We start from the raw sequence: 20,967 nt of genomic DNA, 5'->3' as shown, positions 1-20,967 counted from the left end.
CTGTTGGGGGAATTACCAGGCAGGTTTTCAGGGATCCCTTTTTCTGAATGATTTTGCAGTTGTAAATCAGGTAATTTGGATAATGTTTGGCTTTTTTTATCGATTGTATAAAGTATGATCTTGTCAGAGATAAATGGATTGCAGTATACATTCAGAAGTAGGGACCTGCTATAAAGCAAGAGATAGTAGCAAAGTTGTTGAGTGATACTAATCCAAATGTAACCCTCACTGTGGCAAATATTATATCTATGGCATTTAATGATACTTCCTTCTAACTGTATATTCTGGATTTTTTATTTCTGTAGGTATGATAATCTTTGTATTACTGAGGGTATTGAATTTGTTTTGTTCATGACCTGTCGGTCGATGAGCATAAAGAATAGAAATAAAGGAATAAAGGGGGGAAAGTAACTCTCTGATTTCCACATATTTCCTTGAGAATGACCATCAAAATCTGAATGTCAAGGCCAAAGCCTGCGTCCTGACACGATTCCCCTCCCGATTTCCTCCCCAAGCAAAACAGACAAAAACTGTTTGTACATTTCCCCTTATTTGCTCACAAAGGCCACAGATTTACTTTAAAAAAAAAGCTGGGAATTCAGAGAAGAGGTGTGATGTATTTCTGAGAGGGCATTGCCCACACATGCTTCCTGCAGATATTGGCCTGATTGGGTCATGTGAAACTCTACAGGATAATAGACCTACATAGGTATCACACCATTCAGCCAGCTAGTCAGCTAGGGTTGCCAGCTCCGGGTTGGGAAATACCTGGAGATTTTGGGGGTAGAGCCTGGGGAGAGCAGGATTTGGGGAGGGGAGGGACTTCAGTGGGGTATAATGCCATAGAGTCCACCTTCCAAAGTGGCCATTTTCTTCAGGTGAACTGCTCTCTGTTGCCTGGAGATCAGTTGTAATAACCAGAGATCTCCAGACACCACCTCGAAGTTGGCAACACTATAGTCAGCTGGTCTACAACAGATTGATAGATAAAGCAGGCCTGGAAGCATCATCTACTTGCTTCCATGTTGTCTCCATGTTGTCTCACATTGGTGGTGGCTCAGTCACTCACATGTCATGTATAGCACGTATGGCATTAAACCCCATGGGGGTAAATATTTTTCCACTTTAGTGCAAAGTAGTTCTTTGTTTCTGCAGATTGTCATATGATCGCTGTTTTCTGTACTTTCCCCACTCTTCCCTTCTTTGGTGGCTGATTTGTATTACTGTTCTGCTTCCAGGTGACCAGTATAATTTACTCTGCTTAACTCCACCAGTATGTGTTGAAGGAATGGCTCTTTGGGTAGTTTCAGTTAGTTCTCTGATTTTTCATTCAGCTACCAAACTGCTAATGCTCTGTTCTGTCACCAGGTGTCAGCATTGCAGTTTTTTGTCTTAGGAAGATTAACACTAGATTGTGTTGTTAGGTTTCAATATTGCAACTTCTTGTCTTCAGAAGACTAATGATATCTTCTATCATAAGGTGTCATTGTTCGCTTCCCCCCTTTCCCCCCACATTTCTCTGCATTCTTCTGTTAAAACAAAATCATTATCTCAATTAAAAAAAAAAAACCAACCCCAAAGCAAAACAAAAACCCTCGTTCCCCAAAGTGTACTCTCAGATACAGAAAGATGAGTACATACTGGCTGTATAGATTTTTCCTTGAGGCAGTTCATAATATTACCTCTGTTGGGTTGCACAGACATAATACATTTGTGACCTGGTGCAACAAGCAATACAGTTATGTGACCCTCTAGTGATTACCAAGGACGGAAGGCAGCAGGGTATAGCCTGATCTTGTCAGATCTTGGAAGCTAAGCAGGATCAGCCCTGGTTAGTATTTGGATGGGAGACCACCAAGGAAGTCCAGGGCTGATATGCAGAGGAAGGCACTGGCAAACCACCTCTGTTCCTCTCTTGCCCTGAAAACCTCATAAGGGGTCGCCATAAGTCGGCTGCGATTTGATGGCACTTGACACACACACAGTGATTACCAAAGTTGTCAGATTTTTGTGGCTGACTCCATGGACACACTGGGTAAAATCTGATGTCTTCTTCACAGTTGAAGCATACACATAACTCAGGAAGGCTGAGGCCGCATTGTGCAGAGACAGTTTTGACGGTGTGAATCTGTCCTTAGACCTCAAGTTCCAGAATGTCCTTTTCTTTCGATGTAATGTAGCAACAGCTACAACAACATTAATGCCATATAGTATGACACTGTAGTGTTTTCCTGCACAATCTATTTATGCAGCCATACTGAGGGGAGTGGGTTGGTAGAGTCTTGATTCGACAGGGCAGATTATACCACTTCAGGCTGCAGGTGAGGATATCAGTTTGATTTGTCCAGCGTGGTGTACTGGTTAAGAGCGGTGGTTTGGAGCCGCGGATTCTGATCTGGAGAACCGGGTTTGATTCCCCACTCCTCCACATGAGCGGCGGAGGCTAATCTGGTGAATCGGGTTGGTTTCCCCACTCCTACACACGAAGCCAGCTGGGTGATCTTGGGCTAGTCACATTCTCTCAGCCCCACCTACCTCACAGGGTGTCTGTTGTGGGGAGGGGAAGGTGATTGTAAGCCGGTTTGAGTCTCCCTTAAGTGGTAGAGAAAGTCGGTATATAAAAACCAACTCTTATTATTATTATTCTTTTTTGCCATTAAGCCACAGCTGACTTGTGGCAACCCCATAGGGTTTTCATGGCAAGAGAGGCTCAGAGGTGGTTTGCCATTGCCTGCCTCCGCGTCACAACCCTGGAATTCCTTGGAGGTCTCCCATCCAAATACTAGCCAGAGTCAGAGCTAAGAGTGTGCGACTGGCCCAAGGTCACCCAGCAAGTTTCCATGGCAGGAGTGGGGATCTGAACCTGGGTTTCCCAGGTGCTAGTCCAGCACCTTAACCACTACACCACGTTGGCTCTTGATTGTGCCACTGTGCTGACAAAAATATGTATCCCAATAAGTCCTTAGCACTTCAGAGGGAGAGCTGAGCTGGAAATTTTGCCCCTCGTGTACTAGCTTTCTACCTACAGGAACTTTCACGTACAGGAACATTGAAAACGTGGTTCCCACATCTGCAGTTTAAAGTGTTGCGGTCCATTTTCCCACTTCAAGACTCTACCATCTCACTGGGCTACCTGTGTAGACCAGGCCTCTCACACACAGCTATGTCAATAAATAGATTTAGGTTACGAATAGGCAATTTGTTGTAATCTCACGGGGACAGAGAAAAGGGAGAAACATTTATGTGAGACAGGAGGCAAGGCGCATGCATGCAGTTTATTAGAAATACAGAAGAGGGTTTGGAGGTCTTGATAAGAAGCAAAATGTAGGCACTGACATTATACCTGTGTAGCTATAGAAAGCACAGGAGGATTGCAACCAGAACTCATATGGAACAGTAATGCATGCATTGAACTGTGGGCAAAATCTATAAAATGCTTCAATTATTGTAATTCATGCAGAAACATTGGTTTTACAAAGGTTTTGAATGCATGTGTTTTGAATTTCATAACTTCCTTTTTTTGTGTCTGAAACTCCCTTTCTTGCCACCAAAATCCGAGCATTGATAAATGCAGACAGTCATAACACGGATGCACCCCTACAAATTCCCCTCCTCTTCAAAATCTTGAAAATCTGCTGTGGACTTGGCAGGTCCCCACGCTCCATCGGCAGGAGGTTTGGGGGAGGGGGATGGGACTGGGGAGATGGCACATGAGCGTGGCCATGCGCAAGGCGACTACGTCACTTCTGGGTTTACCTCTGGAAGCTCTGCATCGCCATGGCCACTTTAGCACTCAAACCCCCAAAGCGAGACATCACAATGGGTCATCACAAACCCTTAAGTGATGCGCAATCCCCACTCTGAAGCAGACCGGTGGATTGGTGGGCAATTCCCCGCTGAAACCACCCCTGGATTCAAAATATGTGGACTCAAAATTTGGATTTTCAACCAGAGTTTCTGCCATGTGGGGCTTTGAATGCCAATTTCCTCCTATGGTTTTTTGGGGGGAGGGGGAGTCTAGTTGTAATGACACTTATTTCTAGTATGTTTTGGCATAAGGCATGAATATGGGGTGACAACAGCTAAAATGAATACCGGTATATCTCTCTAAATTTAATTCTGGGGGCAAAGAGAGCAATAGAGAAACATCTTTCTTTTTTTTTTTTGCAATCCCATCCTGGACAGTTTATGTATTGCTTCCCTTTCTGAAATGCTTTGCTGGGCACCGAAGGACAAGAGGATGGGGATCTGGATTCAAATGCTGTGGGGCCTAATGGAGACAGCTGCAAGAAAATCCAGAGCGAAAGGGGGGGGGGATGAGAAAATGGGAGGGGATTTGGCTCGAACAGCCAAGATCAGACCCAAAGACAGCTACCGAACCACTTGAACTCAAGCTACAGCAACCCACAAGAAACTTGTGGGCAAAAACATCTCTAACCATAAAATGTACTTCGGCATGGTTGTTTCTCTAGCACATGGCTGCTACCAGCCATGAATTGAATGGTTTGGGCAGCTGACATAGGAGAGGGATCGTTCCTCCCACTGATTAATATTTTCTCGAGGTACTACTGACGGATGAGACATGCACATTTCTGGCACCAGCACTGCTCTCCCCTCGGGAGCTCATCACAGCTCCTACCATGCCTCCCTGCCCAGACCCTCCAGAGCTGTACTTTCCCATCCCTGCTCTCCCAGTACTTCCAGCATGGTGAATTCCACCGCCATGGTGCACGTTCCCACAACTGCTATCTCCAGACTTGCCTGTGCTGTGCCTTCCACCTCCAGAGCCCACCACGTGCTTGGTGGACACACTGGAGGAATAGCCACCGCTTGCGTGGCTAAAGCCACCACTGCCCACCCCAGAGCCATGTCCCATCCCATAACCCACTGATGCCGCCCTGCTGACTGAGTTAACTGAGGCTCTGGAGCCCATGGTGTGGACACATCCTGTACTTGCATTAGTGAACCCTTCGGCCACACCACCATAACCCCCTACAGCACCATATGTCATTCCGGCTCCCATTCCAGGTCCACATTCGCCAACTGGGTATCCTCCGCTCATCATAGCTGCAAGGAAATCAAACCAAAGACATTGTTATTTTGGTGGCAGATTTGCAAACACACACTGGGCGCCTTCACACATGCAGGGTAATGCACTTCCAATCCGCTTTCAATGCATTTTGCAGCTGGATTTTACTGTGTGAAATGGCAAAACCCACTTGCAAACGATCGTTAAAGTGCATTGTAAGCAGATTGAAAGTGCATTCGTCGGTAGGTGTGAAAGTGCAGACACACACATAAAAACCACTACCCCAATTACATCATGACACTTAATTAAAAGAAAAAGAATGATGAATCTTTGATATACTTACCCACACTAACAGGGTTTCCTGTGCATATCCTATTAGGAAAACAAAGGCAAAACAGATCCATTTTTATTAGGAAGACAAAAGCAAAACAAATCCATTTTTAGACAACTGCAAGTAGTTTATATGGACTTGTAATCATGAAAGAGGCCAATTTGGACAGCTAGTGCATATGAGAGCCCAGGCTGTTTTGGAAGGTGGACTCTATGGAATTATACTCCATTGAAGTACCTTCCCTCTTCAAACCCTGCCCTTCTCAGGCTCTACTCCCAAAATCTCCAGGTATTTTCCAACCTGGAGCTGGCAACCCTATGATTTATGGTGACATCGTAGGATTTTTAGGGCAAGAGACGTTCAAAGGTGGTTTGCCGTTGCATAGCAACCCTGAGGCTCTGGAGCCCATGGTGTGGGCACATCCGGTACTCGCATTAGTGAACCCTTCAGCCACACCACTGTAACCCCCGATGCCATAGCAACCCTGGACTTCCTTGGTGGCTTCCCATCTAAATTCTAACCAGGGCCAGCCCTGCCTAGCTTCCGAGATCTGACAAGATCGGGCTAGCCTGGCCCATCCAGGTCAGGGCATGGTGGTCATAAGGAAAGGCAAAGTGCAGTGATGGAAACTGAAGCTCTGCTCCTCTGGCTTCTAAAGATTTCCCTGAGCAGTATGGCAATCTTTCCAAGCCTCTCTTCACATTCACGGGGGCAAGACTTTTTGAAAAGAGATTTGTTTTTCATGATGCCAAATGTTGTACCTAGGACTCATACATTTGACATTTGTGTGGAACCACAGAATACATCTAGGCCTAGATCCTAAAACGGCAAAAGCAGAGTCAGGCTAGAGCAAAGTAATTTCCCTCCTCCCCACTCACTCCGTGTCCTCCCCAAACTGTGTTCCCTTTGGTCACAGGACCTGAAGGAACAGAGAGGAAAGTTGGAGTCTGCAGCAGAAAAGGGGAATCGGCAAAAATCTACCTCCCTCCTTTGCAGGTAAAAATCTACTCTGTCAGAAGAGCTGACTCCCACACTCCTGCACTGGTGGGATAACAGCACCGGATCCAAGTCACAGTCTTGCAGTGCAATCCTAAGTAGGGTTACATGTAGGGTTGCCAACATCTCCTGCTATTACAACTGATCTCCAGCCAATAGATATTAGTTCACCTGGAGAAAATGGCTGCTTTGGCAATTGGACTCTATGGCATTGAAGTCCCTCCCCAAACCCTGCCCTCCTCAGACCCTGCTCTAAAAATCTCCAGGTATTTCCCAACCCGGAACTGGCAACCCTAGTTACATCCTTCTAAACCCACTTATTTTAATGCACTTAGAAGGGTGTAACTATGTTCAGGATTGCATTGACAGGATCAGTGATTCTCCCACTTTTTCTCTGAATCTACCATTTCAGTATTTCTTTGCCCTTCATTGTATTGCAGAACTCTGAACACTGTTAGTGTCTGTGTGTTTACAAATGGACCCCACCTGCTCTCCTCTCCTTCCAGCAACGCTCTGTAGGTAGCAATCTCAATGTCCAGGGCCATCTTGGTGTTGAGCAGCTCCTGGCAATCACGGAGGAGGCAAGCTAGCTTATCCTTGGCCTGCTGGTAGGCAGTCTGCAGTTCAGCATGCTTACTGCGGGCATCTTTCAGGGCAGTGTCACCACGGTGCTCAGCATCGCTGATCGCTGCCTGCAAACTGGAAACCTGGGAATGGAGAGAAGGCCAAAGATGGAGCTTGTCATGAAGATGCACAACTAGGAAAGGATGCAAATGGCACAAGGGGGTAGGTTCTTCAGGTTCAAGAGGAAGAGACCGATGGAACATCACATTACGCTACAAATGGAGCTGCTGCCCAATAAGAAGGCAGCTGGCCAGCCTGGTGAGGTTAGGAAGGCTCCCACACTTTTATCCTTCTACAGAATTTGTAAAACGGAATTATTCTGGCAAGGGCCTTTTTACAAGCCAGTGAGGTATAGTGGTTAAGAGTGGGAATAGGGTCTAAGCCAGCAGGGTGTAGTGCAGGCTTGTCCAAACTGCAGCCCCTAGGCTGCATGCAGCCCAGGATGGCTATGAATGCAGCCCAACACAAAATCGCAAACTTACGTAAAACTTTATGAATCAGCTATTGTTTAGTGTATTTTATGCGCTGCCCAAGACAATTCTTCTTCTTCTAATGTGGCCCAGGGAAGCCAAAAGATTGGACACCCCTGGTGTAGTGCTTAAGAGCAGTGGACTCTAATCTGGAGAGCTGGGTTGGTTTCCCCCCTCCTACACATGAAGCTTGCTGGGTGACCTTGGGCTAGTCACAGTTCTCTCTGAACTCTCTCAGCCCCACCTACCTCACAAGGTGTGTGTTGTTGGGAGGGGAAGGAAAGGAAAGGGAAGGTGATTGTGAGGTGCTTTGAGACTCGTTAAAGGTAGAGAAAATCGGGGTATAAAAACCGAATCTTCTATTTCTTCTTTTTCTTAATTGCTGTCTGTGAAATTTTCAGGCATGTTCGTTGCTTTGTTCATTCTACACATTATACTGTTGCATCACTTCTCTCATTTTTGTGATCCATTTTTGTTTCAGAGGGTTGGATCCAGACTAAACTGGCAATTTCCACTGATCCCTCCTTCGCACTGCTGACCCCCCTTATGTCATTCCTCAGGGTCCCCTATCCATCAGGGGCAGCATTTTGCGTTGATCAGTGAGCAGCAGCAGGAAAGTTCCTTTCTGCAGCTGGTAAATGTAGTTCAGATCTAGCCTATTGTTCGGTTTATGTATTCTACTGTTTTTATTGATCGTAGTACATTGTTTACTAGCTGTTGTATATGTAGCATATTTGGTATACTCACTAATTTTGTAATCTCATGTCATTGCATGGTTGATTGTATGTATTATACAGCTCTGATTGCATTGTTTTTAGTTGTGTTGTCCACCTCAAATCTCAGTGTAATAGATAAATAGATAGTTTCTGCCTCTTGATATCCACTGGTCTTCTACTATCTGAACATTGTACATTTCCATCTTTTCCCTGAACCAGCACCCAATGGCATGGACAGTGGAGTAAGCCCCAAGAAAATGTACAACGTGGGTAAATTGTCCTAGAGATTCCAGGGGGAAGCTAGATAGAACATTGCTCTGCTGAGTCTGGATTTTACAGTCAAGATGCAAAGTCAATCGAACAGCACACTCAAGCCTCTGAAAAGAAAAACTGTGCCTTTGAACAAATAGTGAATATTTGCAAACATTTTGTTCAGCTGCAGTTACCACTTCTGAGTTTATCAGGTTGGATCCAATGTAACATTTCCACATGTGTCAGAGCTCTTGTGCAAGTGGAAGCACCTTTTTAAAAGAATCCTTGCAGGCTGTGTGCATGAAGGGTCAGTCGTTGGATCTCAACTGCCATTTGTGCACATATGGCACAAGGTATCCCTCTAGGGGCGTGCATGGGAAGCTCTGGAAAGCTTCATAGTGGGCTTAAGCTATGGAGAGCATGGGGTTGCACTAGCGCTTGCACAGTCTTTTGCAGAAGTGGAATAGCGGTAAGCTACTTTCCTTTTCTGGTTACACATCACTGGATCAAAACCATGGTCTCCCGTTAGGATCCTACCTCTGCATCTTTGCCTGTGATGTTTAGGGAAGGAATCTTATTACAATAGTGTAAGATAACTGTTTTCTTAACCAGAGGAAAACATCACTCTTACACATTCTAAACATCAACCTTGTTTGGGTTTAAGAGAATTCCATGCCCTTGTGGTTTGATACCAGTCACTGGTAGCACACACAGGCACAGTGGCCAACCTTCTCCACAGGTGGGTAATTTTGGTATATTGAATGATCTAGTCACATTCAAACCAGGCAGAGATCTGCAGAATTGCCTACTCCCAGCAGAGAGAGCAAGAGAGAGAGAAAGAGAGAGAACGCCAGGCCAGAGCAGTAAATCGTGTAGAGATATAACATGCACCCTCCTCTGGATGGGTCCTTTGGGCTGACAGGAGCCTTGATTATTTATCACTTGTGGCACACTAGTCATTCTCTCATAGCTTGGAAATTTTCTATCTTAGACCTTTGTCTATTGTAGTTTATGATCTACAGTTCTGCCATGAGAGGAGGCCATATGGGGGTGAGGGGAGAGTAGGAAAACAAGATTGACCCTACCTGCTTCTTGGCAGCTTCAGTATCGCTATGCAATCTCTGGATTACTCGGTTGAGTTCCATGATCTCATGCTGGTTGCATTTAAGCTCTTCACTGTATTTGCCCCGATGATTCTGTATCTCTGCAATCTATTAAGGGGCAAAAAATATGGATGAAACCATGGCATTATAATCAAGTGATGTCACACTCAAAGTGTGACATAGGGGATGACACTCCTAATCACAAAGGCCTGCCATTCCACTGAGAAAGGTTTGAGGCCTTCCTCCAGACTAAGATGCCTTCCTCCACTTTCAGTGGCTCTTCCATTGAGGGAAGACTTTTCTTTTCACTGGAGGAAGAGCCAAAAATTGGAGGAAAGTTTCCTAGGCCTTTCTGGTGAAGAAATCACGTTCTCTCAACAGCAATAGTATTGAATGTTACAAAAACATGACACCCCACCCCCCACCCCAGAAGCCTTTCCCTGAGGGCAGGCTGTAGTTCCCATCCAACAAATGGTACAACTGTATATTTTTGCAGTGTAAACTGAACATCTGGAGAAGACCAATATGAGGATCATTCCTGTTTAAAAACAGGCATTCTGATCGTCAAACGAAATACCTTGTTGTGGTAAAAGGCTTCGGCTTCTTGCTTGCTGCTTTGAGCAATATTCTGATACCAGGCTTCTACATTATTCAGGATAAGGTCCATGTCCAGGTCTCGGGTATTGTCCATTTTCAGAATCACTGAAGTGTCGCAGATTTGGTGGTCGAACTGAACTAACTCCTGCAGAACACAGTAAATCTTCATTGTTAGATCCTATACTGTTGACATGTCTCGGTGAATGAACACGAGCATAATTTCTTGCACCAAATTAGATAAGATTCAAACAAAAGGGGGGCTGAAAGGGCCAGTGGTCGGTCTACTCAAATTACTGTTCTATTTCTAGCCCTTATTGTGATAAATTTTGTGGTGGTGCATTGGATTAATAATGGCAGATGTTTCCAAGACATCTCCAAAGACATTGTTGCAGGGAGCAACTTTCAACCTAAATTAACACATAGCAGAGTATATCATATCACTCTACATGGATCACAGAGTTTATTCATCTCTGTTCCTGCAGACCCTTCCGACACTTAGAAAGATCATTGATTGTGGGCTTGCTGGAGGCACCTGGTTGGCCACTGTGTGAACAGACTGCTGGACTTGATGGGCCTTGGTCTGATCCAGCATGGCTTTTCTTATTTTCTTATGTTCTTATAATTTCCAGAACTGTGGGACCCATATGGAAGAAAAGCCACGTAGATTGGAGGAGGCTGGACTGAAGAAGAGCAAGGGGGTAAAGCTGCTCCTCCTTTTCTTTCACTAGCACCGCTCCGCTGAAGGAAGGAGTACATTCCAGTCCCTCACCCCAGCCCACCAATCCACATGGCTGTTTCTCTACATGGATCCGACAACTCCAGGAACGGTCTTTCTGGGTAGTCCAAAAGTGCTGCAGGAATGGAGAGGAACAAAGAATGTGCACCTCCCATTTGTGGATGGCTGGATACATGCCACATGTTCAGATGGAACATTGTTACTCCCATTTAACAGCTAGGGGAAGCGAGGTACAGATCTTATCAGTCCATAGTTATTCAGCAAGGGTATATATTAATGCTGGGATTTGACCACACACACAAATATGGAACCTTTTAAAAAAACACTGTTTCTTGTTTCCTTGAGGGAAAATTTCCCACACGGTCCACACAATGAGGAATTTTACCTGTGCAAAGGCGTATCTCAGGGCTTCCAATTCTTGTGCCAGCACATCTACTTTAGCTTCTAGCTCTTCCTTGGTGAGGAACACAGAATCCACATCCTGGAGACCAAGAGTGAGTACATTAGAAATTGGATTTTTAAGAAGAATGGTAGTAGGGAATTTTTTGACAAATGGTGTTTGTTCTTTCTCTCTCAGAACTGGCCTTTTCATTCTTTTACAAAATAGAAGCTGCAATATGCTGCAGGCAGATTGTTTACTTTTCATAGTCCAATATGACAAGATATAACACTTTTAACTGACAAACCACCCAACCAACAGTTTCATGTTTATTCTACTAAGCAAATGTTAAACATCACTCTAATTATACAAATAAATACAAAACATGAAAACCAGCAACCTTATCTTCTAACACTTAACCATACTATTCACTACTCATACATAGTGCTTAACACTATAGTGTTTCATGGACATTATAGATATATAGATGACTAGTTGGTCCAATGAAAAATTAGACCCTGATCCAGAGCCCTTTGAACAATCGGATGCTCATCACAGAAAAAAGATATAATCTAAACTGCAAATTTAATAGTTTGTCCACATCAATTAATGTGATATAAATTATGTTATTACAGACCAGAAGACTATTTATAACTATCCATCACTCACAAGATGATTTACTATATCTGGCACATATGGAAACTTTCCTTGGAGATCCTTTTTGGTAGACCTGACAGCCATTTATCAATTTTATTTTATGAGTGATGAATAGTAATAAGACTATAATAATAAGATTGGAATGGCAATCTGATGCTCAAAAGGTAAGCAAGCTGATGGCACCCCCATTTATATCAGTAAAGAAGGGTATTTTGCATATGCATTTGTCTGTGTGCACCGTGATGCCCTCTCCACTGAAGTGCATGGGGAAACCACTGTCCGTGGGGAACTTCTGTTCTACCGTTCCATTTGCCCTGGGTTTATTTCTATATTTTCTAGACCAAGCCTCACCTTTTTGAGCACCACAAACTCATTCTCTGCAGATGTGCGCTTGTTTACTTCCTCTTCATATCTGTTTTAAAAAGACAAGGAGAGGGGGGAGACCCAAAATCAATAGTCTGCTCTTAATATCGAAGAAATCAAAACAGAAAGCTGCTGATTTTGCCACACTTTGACCAAGCCATTTTTTCTATCCTAAACATGTGCCTTTGAAAAAATAATAATAAAAAATTGAAATGGCGGGCTTGGATTGAACCTAAGGGATGAATATCACTTTTAATGAACATTTTCAGCAGCAGCACTAGGCACTCCCCTCCATCGAGGGAATTTTTTCAAGATGTGCATTGAAATCAGCTGAAAACCACCCCTGCGCAGTCAGGGAAATTAGTGATACAGTTGGCTGTAATCAATTGCCCATGTGACTGAGGTCACTGGCCTCACTTTCAATTGCCTTCAATTACTCTTAGGTCATTTATGCAGGGGAAGTTTGCATTTGGTTTGCTGCACAGTTTTCTGTTCTGAATTCTCAAACATCATATGCATGAGGGCTTCTCCCCCACCCAAATTCCAGGAGTACCTTGCGATTAATTAGACATCCCCCATGAATCAAGGAGCTTCTGACTCCCTCTCCCTGAAAACACAGCCTTGTTGCAGTTTACTTGGAGGGGGCGGGACAGCTCCTAAAGGGACTGTGTGTTCTTTTGCTGGGTATTCCTCCTCACCTTTCTTCATCAGCTCCCTGCCAGGAGCTGCCTTCCAACTTTTGCAGCCTCTCTTTAGTGTCTTCCTGCACATTTCATGAAGGTTTAACTCCTTTGTGCTTTGCTTTGAGGGAAGGGGTTGGATGGGAGGGACAGACATGTGGGAGGGAGAAGCCAAAATGGGCATGGGGAGAGAAACTTGAACTTAGAGCTATGCATGGAAATAGTGGGGATTTGCATTGCTCTTCCCTCGAAGCAGTATTTAAATTTGTTCTAAAACAGGATCCTAGAACTGTGGGGGAAGAACGAGGCCAGAGAGAAGTCACTTCTGAACGTCAGTAAAATAATGCATAATACAAAGGAAGCCTTGAAGCAGTCCCGCAGGGATTGCGAGCCAAATGCCCCTGCATAAATGGCCTTAATGACACTGTTAGAAAGCCAATCTAATTGTCTACCTAACACCATGACATCATCCAGCTCACTATATGACCGCTAATTATGGAGATCTCCCCTATGGCTGAACAAGGAAGAAAAGGACACAATAAGTTGAGGAACAACATTTTATTTATTTAAAACACTGATAAGTCTGCCTTTTTAAGAGGCACCTGGAAACCACTGTGGCTGACTCAGCAGAAACCAGGACCACAATGGCAACAAATAGATGCAAATGTGTTCAGTGAATTAATTTCTTCATGAAATACTTTGGCCCATTGAAAGCTCACCTTATGAACCTAACTGGAAAAAGACAAGGGATAATTACAGGGTTTCCTGCCTCCAGGTGGTGGCTGGAGATCTCCTGCCATTACAACTGATCTCCAGGTGATAGAGATCAATTCACCTGGAGAAAATGGCTGCTTTGGAAGGTGGGCTCTATGGCATTATACCCCATTGAAGTCCTGCTCCTCCCCAAACCCTGCCTTCTTCAGGCTCTACCTCCAAAATCTCTAGGTATTTCCCAACCTGGAGTTGGCAACCTTAGATAGGTATTCTAAATGAATTAATAAATATTGCTTTTGGGGGGGGGATTAAAATGGGTCAACATTCAGCACAGATGCCATGTGCCTCTAACATGCTGCCTTTAACCCTCTGAAAAACCAATGGCTGTTTCCAGTCTGTGGTTGCCACTCACGTGAAAGAACCAAGTGGTGGCTCATGGGGCGAGGCACAGGGAATATCCCATCCTCTAGTGCTGATGGGGGAGGGGAAAGTGATGCAAGCCTTACAGGAGGGTGATGGGAGAGGGAATGGAGTGGCTGGGGCCACAGCTGCCGCACCATGCAGGCATGCAGTTAGTGAGTGGCTAGTGGAACCTGGTGCCAGCAAGTAATGTCACCACCCACTGCGCATGCCAGGTTTCATTAGCCACTCAATAAGTTGCACACCTGCACACTAATACAGCCATGGCTACACATTTCATCGTCTTGCTGCTGTAGGTGCCACATATCCCTTCAGTGGTGCATAGTGATGGAGGCTAGAATATTTCACCCCATGAGCAGCTACAGAAAGAGCCTTTAAATGATGAAAGATCAGCTGAGCAAGATACACAGCAAGTGATTAAAATGTGGAATCTGCTGCCACAGGCTTAGACAGTTTTAAAAGAGGATTAGACAGATTCATGGCAGATAGGTCTATGAGTGGCTGCTAGCCATGGTGACTAAAGAGAACCTCCATGTTCAGAGGCAGTCAACTCCTGAATACTAGTGCCAAGAGGCAACATCATGGGAAGGCCTTGGTTTCTATGCCCTGTTGTTGGACCTCTACGGGATCTGGTTGGTAGGGTTGCCAGGTCCCTTTACGCCACCAGTGGGAGGTATTTGGGGCGGAGCCTGAGGAGGGTGGAGTTTGGGGAGGGGAGGGACTTCTGTGCCATAGAGTCCAATTGCCAAAGTGGCCATTTTATCCAGGTGAACTTATCTCTATCTGCTGGAGATCAGTTGTAATAGCAGGAGATCTCCAGCTAGTACCTGGAGGTTGGCAACCCTGCCAGTATGTGAAGCAGGATGCTGGACTAGATGGACCACTGGTCTGATCCAGCAGGACTTTTCTTTTCCTGCCACCCATAAGAACATATGGGTGGCAGGAAAACTCGTAGTGAAAATTGCATTCCATCTAGCTTTGAGGGATTAGAGGCTCGGGGTGGAAGGCTAGGCAGATTGCCAAGCTATCTTCTCCTTGATTGGTTTTACTTACTTTGACCGGTAGTCCTCTACTAGTTCCTGCATGTTCTTCTGTTCATGTTGCAGTTTTCCTCTCTCATTCAAGACACACTCCAACTGTTTCTTAAGGGTGGCAAGGAAATTCTCATAGTAGGCTTCAATGTTCTTCCTTGTAGGTTGGACACATTGCTGGAGCAGCTCCCATTTGGTAGTGAGCACCTTGTTCTGTTGCTCCAGGGATCGGACCTGAAAGGGAAACACTAGGCCAGGGATACTTTTGCAGTGATAAGTCTGTTGACATAGACCACTTTATCACTGTGCCTTGCATAGTGCAATTCAGCATATCTGAAATCTCACTCTGGCACACATTTCAAAAATCCCTCTCAAGGTGGTTCCCAGTTCTTGTATTGTTCATATCTTAGGACAATTTCAGAAATTAGACAGCAGCAAACTTGAGTGTGCTGCTCACGGCACAGTGAAGCCACCCAGACATGGCATACAGATATGTATGTTTTTTTTATGCATGGCTGTTTCCCTCGCAGATTATTCACATATTCACTAGAAGTTTAGATTTAAGGGCCACTGCACATGCATTAATTATCACCTGGACACCTAAACATTTTTAAGTGTACACCTAATATATTTTTTTTGGAAAACACAGGTTTTTTATGCATGGCTGTTTCCCTCACGGTCACCCCTCCAGTGTTATTTCTGACTGTCAGAGGTCACCTCACTCTCCCCCTGCGTTTCCCCGCATTTTGAAATTCGAGATAAATCAAGTCCCTGAAAATACGGGTAAAAATGTAAGGAAATGCATGGGAGAGTGAGGCGAAATCTGATGGTCGGAAATGGCATCTATAATCCCAGCAAAGACCCAAAGTCATCAGAGGGGTGACCATGAAGGAAACAGCCATGCATTAAAGGCCTATGTTAAAAAAAATTAGGTGTACACGTAAACATTTTTAGGTGTCCAGGTGATAATTAATGCATGTGCAGTGGCCCTTAAATCTAAGCTTCTAGTGAATATGTGAATCATGACACAGATTGAGGTGTAAGTCAGGCAAAATGGCTGCCAAGATACATATTAGAAAAATAAGGATGCGGCAGGGCTTGCTCTTAGGGTTGCCAGATCCCTCTTTGCTATTGGCAGGAGGTTTTGGGGGCGGAACCTGAGGAGGACGGGGTTTGGGGAGGGGGGGACTTCAGTGCCATAGAGTCCAATTGGCAAAGTGGCCATTTTCTCCAGGGGAACTGATCTCTATCGGCTGGAGATCAGTTGTAATAACAGGAGTTCTCCAGCTCTGCATAGCTGGCATGGAACAAACAGGGCAGACCGCCCCTAAACCCTGCAGACTCAAGGTGCCCCAAACATGGTTGCCGTCCAATGAGTGAGCCTTGCCGATACCATGTTTCACCTCACAGAGTGGTAGGCCAGTGAATACACGTGAGCACATGAAGCTGCCTTACACTGAATCAGATCAGTGGTCCCTCAAGGCCAGTATTGTCTACTCAGACGCGCATGGCTCTTCAGGATTTCCAGTAGAGGTCTTTTACATCACCGTCTGCCCAGTTCTTTGCACTGGAGATGACAGGGATTGAACCTGAGACCTTCTACATGCCAAGCAGATGCTCTACCACTGAGCCACTGCCCCTCCCGATGTGGAGAACATCTTTTTGGCTCCATTGGCTGGGCTGCTACATTTCAACTATTAGGAATATTTGCCCTGACAGTCTGAAGGGGCCAACCACTTTTCCCCAGTGTTCTGTAATAGGCCAGAAGTTGGTTTGTGCTAAGCGACAGTTTTTTAAAATAAAATAAAATTGTAGCCTTGTTAAAAACAAGCTAATGTGTCATGTAATCCTTCTGGGGCTCGGGGGCAAATGGCTCTTCTAAGAATACTTTAGAGTAGCTGAGTCATAGACCTCAAATTGTTCAGAAATTGGGAAAACCAAGGCCAAACCTGACAGTTAACTTGTGAGTCAGAAAGGACTGTCTCCTGCTTCTTACTGAATGAACTGTTCAAACTAGGGTTGCCAACCTCCAGGTACTAGCTGGAGATCTTCTGCTATTACAACTGATCTCCAGCCTATAGGAATGTGGGGGAAAGGGAGAAGAAAGATGGAAGAGAAAATAAAGCAGGGACTGTAAGAGGGATAAAAGAATAAAATCTGATGTGAAGAATCCTGCCTTGTGTTGTCCATCTGCTTGCAATAAGCTAAAAAACACCTTTGGTTCCAAACAGTTTTTGTCAAGTAGGGATGCCAGCCTCCAGGTGGGACCTGAGGATCCCCCAGAATTACAGCTCATCTCCAAACGACAGAGATCAGTTCCCCTAGAGAAAATAGATGCTTTGGAGGGCGGATTCTATGGCACTGAACCCCACTGAGGTCCCTGTCCTCCTGTCACGACTGGCCGCCCACTCCTGAGCTCCAGTTGTGTTAGTGATGCTAAGCAAAAGTTGACACTAAATGGCTTTTCCTGCCTTCACACCTCCCCAGGCTCCACCCCCATCTCTCCAGGAGTTTTCCAGCCTGGATCTGTCACCCCCTACCCCCCATCCCCCACCGGTGGCCAAGGGGGAACCTGGCAAGACTACTATCCACATTTGGGATAAAACTGCAGCTGTAAACACTGTATTGAATTGCTGATTCTGGTTGAAAATTGCCCTGAAAGAAGTACTGACTGATGGTTCCTGGTTTGTGTTGTGTACAGTTTTAATGCGGGGGGCTAACGTGGGGAGTTTAATGAGATAATTTTATTTATCTATCAACTGTTTTGAGCTGAGCTCTACAGAAAATGTGGTGTGAAATATTTAAATAAATAGGTAAATTAGTTGCAAAGAAGGGGTGTAAAATGGTCTAAAATGGGGTAAAATGGCCTAACAATATATGAGTGTGAAAAAATGGTATATAAGAAAAACTGGCATTAAAACTGGCATTAAAATGCTGTTGAAAAACCTAGGGACACTAGCAATGACAAATGGGCGACATCAAAGGCTCATAAGAAATGTGTGTGGGGTGTGTGTGTGCATATTTATACATTCTTATTTGTGAATGCAATGAGGAACCCCCATTTGGAGTGAATGGGGAACCCCTTATAAAAGTGGGACTATTTATTAAGAGCTCTTGCATCCATGAGGAATCACTGACTTCTTGTAAACAAGTTTCAGTTTTCAGGTTACAGTAAAGGTATTTTTGTTCTTCTTCTGTCTCCCAAATAAAAATGCTACATTTAGTGTTAAATATTTGCAGATTAATTGCATTAAAGTTGAAAGAAGATTGCCTTCATGGGCATGGAAAGAGTAGGAGAAGGGGAAGTTTAATGGTTTCTAACTTCTTGTCTCTTGCATTTGAAGTTGCCCGGATACAAGGTTGAACCTCAGCTGTTTACAACGCCAGCTGCTTCCGGGGAGGCTCTTCAGTAAATGTGCTGGTACAGAGCCACAGTCAGTTAAGTTTTTTTCCTGTTTATTTTTGCATTTTTACTGCACCACTCCCCTGGCTTCATATGATCAAAAACAGCAACAAAAGTGTGGATTTCTTGTTGTTGCTGCTGCACCTGCATCCTTTTTATACTCTCAGCTAGTATCTCAGTATATATCAGGTTCAAGGACTTTTATGCATGGCTGTTTCACTCGCCGTGACCCCTCTGATGACTTCAGAGAATTCACCGTAGCGGTGGGGGGGGGGGGGAATGATAGGATGATCCCTGATGAAGCAAGCACCTGGTTCCTGCCTCGTAGTGGAAGGCCTTACACAGTTATCTCTTTCTCACCCTCATTCCCTATCTGCAATACAGGTATAATAATCTGGATGTAATTTAAAGTACAGTGGAAATATCTGGAAAGAGGACAAGAAATCTGAACCCTAGAGTGTTACATAAATGCTAAGGACAAGGCTGCAGGAACGGTTTTCAGAAGTGAATTTCAAAGTAGCGTTTAAGCCAAGGGAGAACTGTGCACGGAAGTACACAGAGGTATTGGTGGGTTTAGAGATGTTAGTGAGGCTTAGGGGATGGTAGGATTAGGGAACACCACAGCAGATAGCAGGGAGACCAGAGAAAGAGAGGGAGAGAGAGAGAGATAGGGAGAGGGAGAGAGAGGAGCAACAGAGGAATGAACAACAGCGAAAGGAAATTGGAAGGAAGCATGTTCCATATGTATGACTTCTACACTTGTAGCAAAATAGGAGAAGGTTGGGTGATGTCCAGGCTCTCTCACCTTGTCAATGAAGCAAGCAAACTGGTTGTTCAGTGTCTTCATCTCCTCTTTCTCGTGAGCTCGCGCTTTCTGCTCCTCTGGATCGACTCCAACAGAGAGGGGCCTCAAGAGACGCTCGTCGATACTGACCCGTCGGATCCCTTCTCGGACACCACCCATCCTACCGAAACCTCCAAGCTGGCCCTGAGCATCAGCATAGCCTCCTCCAAAGCCTCCATAGCCCATGCCCCCCACCATCCCCATGTTCTGCCCACCCATGCCTCCATAGATACGTCCTCCATAGCCCGGACTGTAAGCAATTCTTCTGCCTCCACTACTGTAGTTATTGAGGCTCATGCTGGTGTAGCCGCCGACTCCACATTGCCTTTCCATCGGCTGGCACACAGGGGCACAGCTGCCACGACCACCACCTAGGCCACCAATGACAGAAACAGAAGAAAAGGCCCTTTGTCCTCCCAGGTACCGCGGACCGGCACAGACGTTCATGGTAGCTTTGGGACAGTAAAGCAAGCTGTGTTGGTGAAGCGGCTGGAACGAGGGAAGAGCAGAGGGGTGACCGAAAAAAACCCTTTGCTTTGAAATCAGGTGCTTCTCTCTTATATAGGGTTCGAGAGCTGCATGGGGTGCAGAAAAATTAAATGAAATAGCTTGGGTTTGGTCTGCCTGGCAGCTAGAAATGGTTTCTCCAGAGCAGCCCGTGCTCCAGAGCAAACACTTATCGTAGACAAAACAGCGTGAAATTAAAAAACTTGCTTGGCTTGCAAGCTTCACTCAGACAAAGGCCTTTATGTTTGTCTTAATTAATCCGCTTCCTTAATGTGTAATTATCTTTCAGCAAAATGCTTCAAATGGCTTGTTCACAGGTGAGTTTCACTTGCAGCTTCAACCCATTCTTATATTTAATTACGGCAAGGAAAATACCAAAGAGAATTACTGTTAATGAGGATTTTTTTTTCTCAGGATCTCATTTTTGCTCCCTGAGTCTAGGGGTGGACAGAGCGTAGATTGCTTGGAGAGCTGTCATTGAAATCCTGCCCAAAGCAAAATTGGAAATGAATTGATGGGCACCTCCCTGAGCAGAAACCACCCAAGAAAGCCACAACAAACAGTCTCAGTAATGCTAGTGGAATTTCTCATAGATTTCAGGAGGTGGCGGGGGGGGGGGGACCTACAAAAACGTGAGCTTTTATCAGATTTGGATAATTCAGAACCAAATTTGGAGCCTCCTCCTCAGAGGACTGTGAGGGAAGTCAAAGGAATTTTGAGAAAATCAGCAACATTTCTTAGATGGGTTTCTTATCCCATCTGGAAAGAAGTCAAAATCTACTGCAGGAGAGCATTTCTAATCCTATTTGACTCTCAGTGGTTGAATAAACATATATAATATTGAATGTGGGGTGCTGAGTGAAGTGGACATAGCTCAAAGGGCCAAGAATGAAATGTTCTCTTTTGGAAGGGGTGTTTCAGAAATGAGTGTAGTTTAGGGTTGTGCCTAAAATAAACCGGTAAATTTAGGGTTTGGGTTTATTGGGCCCATTGCAAGCATTCATGGGAAACTGAGTTTTCCCACGATTCTCGAGTGAGGAAGCAGGTGGCCATTACAGACTATGAAAAGTAAGTACTTTTAAAATTCTCCCAGGGAGGGGCATTTTTCAAGGTAG

The 20,967-nt window shown here is 44.9% G+C and overlaps 1 protein-coding gene across 1 annotated transcript; it reads right to left on the bottom strand.

Annotated features, from left to right (window-relative positions):
* Positions 1-4,546: 4,546 nt before the first annotated feature.
* Positions 4,547-19,856, bottom strand: LOC130493503 (keratin, type II cytoskeletal cochleal-like). The gene is made up of 9 exons (XM_056867259.1): positions 19,307-19,856; positions 15,121-15,332; positions 12,242-12,302; positions 11,240-11,335; positions 10,099-10,263; positions 9,504-9,629; positions 6,843-7,063; positions 5,373-5,401; positions 4,547-5,067 (listed from the first exon to the last, which is right to left on the bottom strand). Exons 1-9 carry the CDS (start codon positions 19,790-19,792, stop codon positions 4,547-4,549), a joined length of 1,917 nt encoding a protein of 638 aa, XP_056723237.1. The 5' UTR covers positions 19,793-19,856.
* Positions 19,857-20,967: the final 1,111 nt, after the last annotated feature.

The sequence above is a fragment of the Euleptes europaea genome, chromosome 1, assembly GCF_029931775.1.
Source record: "Euleptes europaea isolate rEulEur1 chromosome 1, rEulEur1.hap1, whole genome shotgun sequence".
Taxonomy (NCBI): domain Eukaryota; kingdom Metazoa; phylum Chordata; class Lepidosauria; order Squamata; family Sphaerodactylidae; genus Euleptes; species Euleptes europaea.
The sequence above is the reverse complement of the archived record's forward strand: the minus strand, read 5'-3'. Positions and strand labels throughout refer to the sequence as shown.

Coding starts and splice junctions, on each gene's coding strand:
- LOC130493503 (XM_056867259.1), bottom strand. CDS start 19,792: ATGAACGTCTGTGCCGGTCCGCGGTACCTGGGAGGACAAAGGGCCTTT. Junction 12,303..15,120: donor GTAGAGGACTACCGGTCAAA/GTAAGTAAAACC, acceptor TTTTTAAAACAG/ATATGAAGAGGAAGTAAACA. Junction 7,064..9,503: donor CTGAAGCTGCCAAGAAGCAG/GTAGGGTCAATC, acceptor CTCCATTCCCAG/GTTTCCAGTTTGCAGGCAGC.